This window comes from Sparus aurata, chromosome 7, assembly GCF_900880675.1.
Source record: "Sparus aurata chromosome 7, fSpaAur1.1, whole genome shotgun sequence".
In the NCBI taxonomy this organism is placed as follows: domain Eukaryota; kingdom Metazoa; phylum Chordata; class Actinopteri; order Spariformes; family Sparidae; genus Sparus; species Sparus aurata.
In genome coordinates this window covers 32665201-32668675 of record NC_044193.1, presented here as the reverse complement: position 1 = coordinate 32668675, position 3475 = coordinate 32665201, and the positions used below count along the sequence as shown (strand labels likewise).

Here is a 3475-nt window from a genome sequence, read left to right as displayed (position 1 = left end):
AGAATTAGTTACAGAAGTGGCGAGCTAGCCAGGAGCCATTTGATTTGAGCATCAACATTGGGACCATGATCAGTATGGATTACATACAAAAGTCTGGTGTCAAAATTCCAAATGCAGATATTGGCCGCGTTTCCCAGATTCGTTAAGAAGCTCTTAAGTGCTAAGATCTTCTTAGGAGCGCTCTTAAGAACGCTGTGAAAGAAGGATGCGTTTCCCAGAGTCACTCTTAGCTTAATCTTAATCTTTCAATAAGAAGGAAATGTAAGATCAAGCTGACCCACTCTTAACAGCCTTCTTAGCAACCAAATGCTCAGTGATCAAGCCGCGTCAGGGAAATTTATATCCTCCACTTTTCGAAATAATAAAACAATGCTCAATGTTGAAATGTGCTCATAGCTGTGGACCACTGGCGCAAGAAACATATATGAGTGTATATATATATATATATATATATATATATATATATATATATATATATATATATATATATATATATATATGAGTTTATAGTACTACACATAAAAAAACATCAACAACCCTGTGGCATTTCACAGATATCAAGGAAACAGATGTAATTGAACTCAGCTGGATCTCATCCAGAGAGGCTCCACCTGCTACTCCATATAAAGGCGTTGCCAAAGTCCGTGCGTGTGAGAAACCATGGCTGGAATACAGCACATTCTCGCTGCGAACCAACAGCATCACCGTGCGTGAAGCCAGATGGTTTCCATAAATGCATACGTGCGTCAGCACTTCTCCCCACTGGACATGCAGTCAGACCGGGCTGTCCAGGCAAAGTACCGGCTGCCCCGTGCGGAGATCCAACGGCTGATCACTCCGGTGTCTCCACACATCCGCTGCAATTTTGCCCTCAACCCGGAGGTGCAGCTCCTGGCTGTGCTGCGTTTTTACGCAGTGGGGAGCTTCCTGGACGTGGTGGGGGATGGCACCGGCCTCAGCAAGGCATCGGTGTCACGGAGTGTGGCAGCTGTGACACCGATTCTCCTGCGCCATGCCCGAACCCGCATAAAGATGCCCACCACACGGGACGAGGTCCGCCAGGTCCACCAAGGGTTCCATCCAGTGGCTGGGATCCCCTGGGTGATCGGTGTGGTGGATGGCACCCTCATTCCAATCCACAATCCCTCCCTGGTGGATCCGTGCTGGATCGGTAGAAAGCACTACGCGGCCATCAACACCCAGGTGGTGGTGGACCACAATGGCCTCCTCACTGACATCGTCGCCAGGTGGCCAGGAGACACACACGACAGCTTCATGTGTGAAGGCTGGCAGAGGACAGTTTGGTAGGAGCATCCTCCTAGGGGACAGTGGCTACCCTCTCCGGAGTTACCTCGTGACGCCGGTAACCAACCCAGCAACACCACAGGAGGAGAGGTTTAATGAGACCCACACACGCACCAGGACGAAGGTTGAACGGGTGTTTGGCATCGTGAAGTCCCGCTACAGGTGCATTCATCGTTCGTCGGGGGGGCTGCGCTTGTCACCACTCAAGTGTTGCCGCGTGATTGTTGTCACCGCCATGCTGCACAACAACGCAGTGCGCGTTGGTGCAGATGAGCCGCCTCCTGTGGATGATGAAGAGGAACATTCAGAGGACGAAGCCCCGAACCCCGCCCCCCGCGATGTGTGAGCAGTACTCCATCAGGCCGGTGCCCAGACCAGACAGGAACTTATCAACCTCTTCTGAGGTCCAACAACCCCAGCCCCTACCCCTTCACCACCAGTCACCAAGCACTGATCACTAAACCATAAACCCACAACCCACAACCACCACACCACCCATATCAACTGGCAGGCCTGAAGGCTGAAATAAATAAACAGAACCAGCGGATGATGCATACATGTAACGTCCTGCACACTATAATTTATTGCTGCAGTGTCCGGGTGCTTTACCTGAAAGTCTGGCACTGGAATGTTAACCCTCTGAGGTCGATTGACGCACCGGCGCGTCAAAATCACGTGACTAATTTAAGATGATGTAGCAGCGAGACGGAGCCTCTGTGAGTCTCTGTTCTGACTCTATGTTAGAGCAACCTTCAAACTATATTCCAATTTTTAAATCTTGTTGATAGGCCAAGTAAAACCAGATTTACAATGTATTATGTACGCCACACTTTTTCGCTAACGTTGCCGTCACATTTGCTGCGCGTTTGGTGCAGGAAGAGACGGTAAAGAGATCGGGCTTTCCTCACGAACGTGTCCGCAAGCAGGAAGTGCAATCAAAAAAACACTTTCCTATTGGTGGAACACCAGCCAATCACAAAATTACATGGCAAACCATGTGATTTGGTTGCTGAGGGCGGGGCGGAAAAGTGAAAGCAGCAGTGCCAGTCACAGAGGCAGCGACAGAGGTCGCGAGTTTTGAGAGTTGGGAGATTTGTGACATTTAGCATGTTTGGAGTGCATAGTTAGTGTGTTATGTAGTGTGTTTAGTGTGTAGTGAAGTCGTTCTTTTGTTTAATGAGTCAAAACAACAAGGAGCGTGCCGAATGTGGAGCAGGCAGTGCAGCTTTTCATTGAGCTGGAGGAGCTCAGGCAGACCTGAGCCTGAGGCGTTGCCTGCATTTAAATAGAAATAGTTACATATAACTTTGTAAATTTTAAAAACGTATGCACAACTTTAGCAAACAACAATTTATATTTGCATTATAAGTAATAAAAATGGTTCGTTGAGCATGTTTGTGGTTTTCACAGTAAAAAAACTAACTTTTTCCTACTCGGATTTTATGTTTTTTTGTGATTTTAGGTCCATTGTGTTAATACTGTATGTCAAAATGAAAAAATAACTATACAGTCACACATGTGAGGTTGTGGTGAAAATAATGACACCATACAAGGCAAGGTAAATTGTTTTTAAGGTGAAATATAATGGTAAAATCAAAATAGTCAAAAACGGCCAATTATACCCCAGACTCCAGAGAGTTAAGGAAGTATTGTTGCATACAGTATGTGGGAGTATAGTGTCCACGTTTCTGAGGTGACCAGGTAACAAGTGGGAAATTAGCGGCAAAACATGCTGTGCTGAAAGTAGTGAGAAGCACGTGCGTCAGGGCGCATATTACGCACACGTCATGAACCTATGCTTAGATAAATTACAAATTGCCTGGGACTGTTTGTTGCTAGGTTTGACACCCTCATTTCAATGCAAAATGATCCACACAATGCATGGTTGAAAAGGAAACCAAAGTAGTTTATTGAAACCATATGGGGCGGGAGTGGCTCAGCGCTGTCTTTACTGGGTGTCTGCATCACCTGCAATGAAGGGAGATTGATTAGTGAAATTGAACAGGATACATTGCGTAATGCAGATAAAAAAATAGAAATGCCCCGTACCTGAATCCTGGGGAAGGATGATTGGAACCGAGATGGAGGGACGGTTTAACTGCGCCTCGGCAAGCGTCAGCTGTCTCCGGTGCAGCTCCAACCTCTCCTGCTTTATCCGGACCATCTCTTC

General features: G+C 46.9%; 1 protein-coding gene across 1 annotated transcript; it reads left to right on the top strand.

Moving 5' to 3' along the window:
• Positions 1-720: 720 nt before the first annotated feature.
• On the top strand, positions 721-1651 carry LOC115584456 (putative nuclease HARBI1). The gene is made up of 2 exons (XM_030421885.1): positions 721-1247; positions 1348-1651. The coding sequence occupies exons 1-2, from the start codon at positions 721-723 to the stop codon at positions 1649-1651; spliced, it is 831 nt and encodes a 276-aa protein (XP_030277745.1).
• Positions 1652-3475: the final 1824 nt, after the last annotated feature.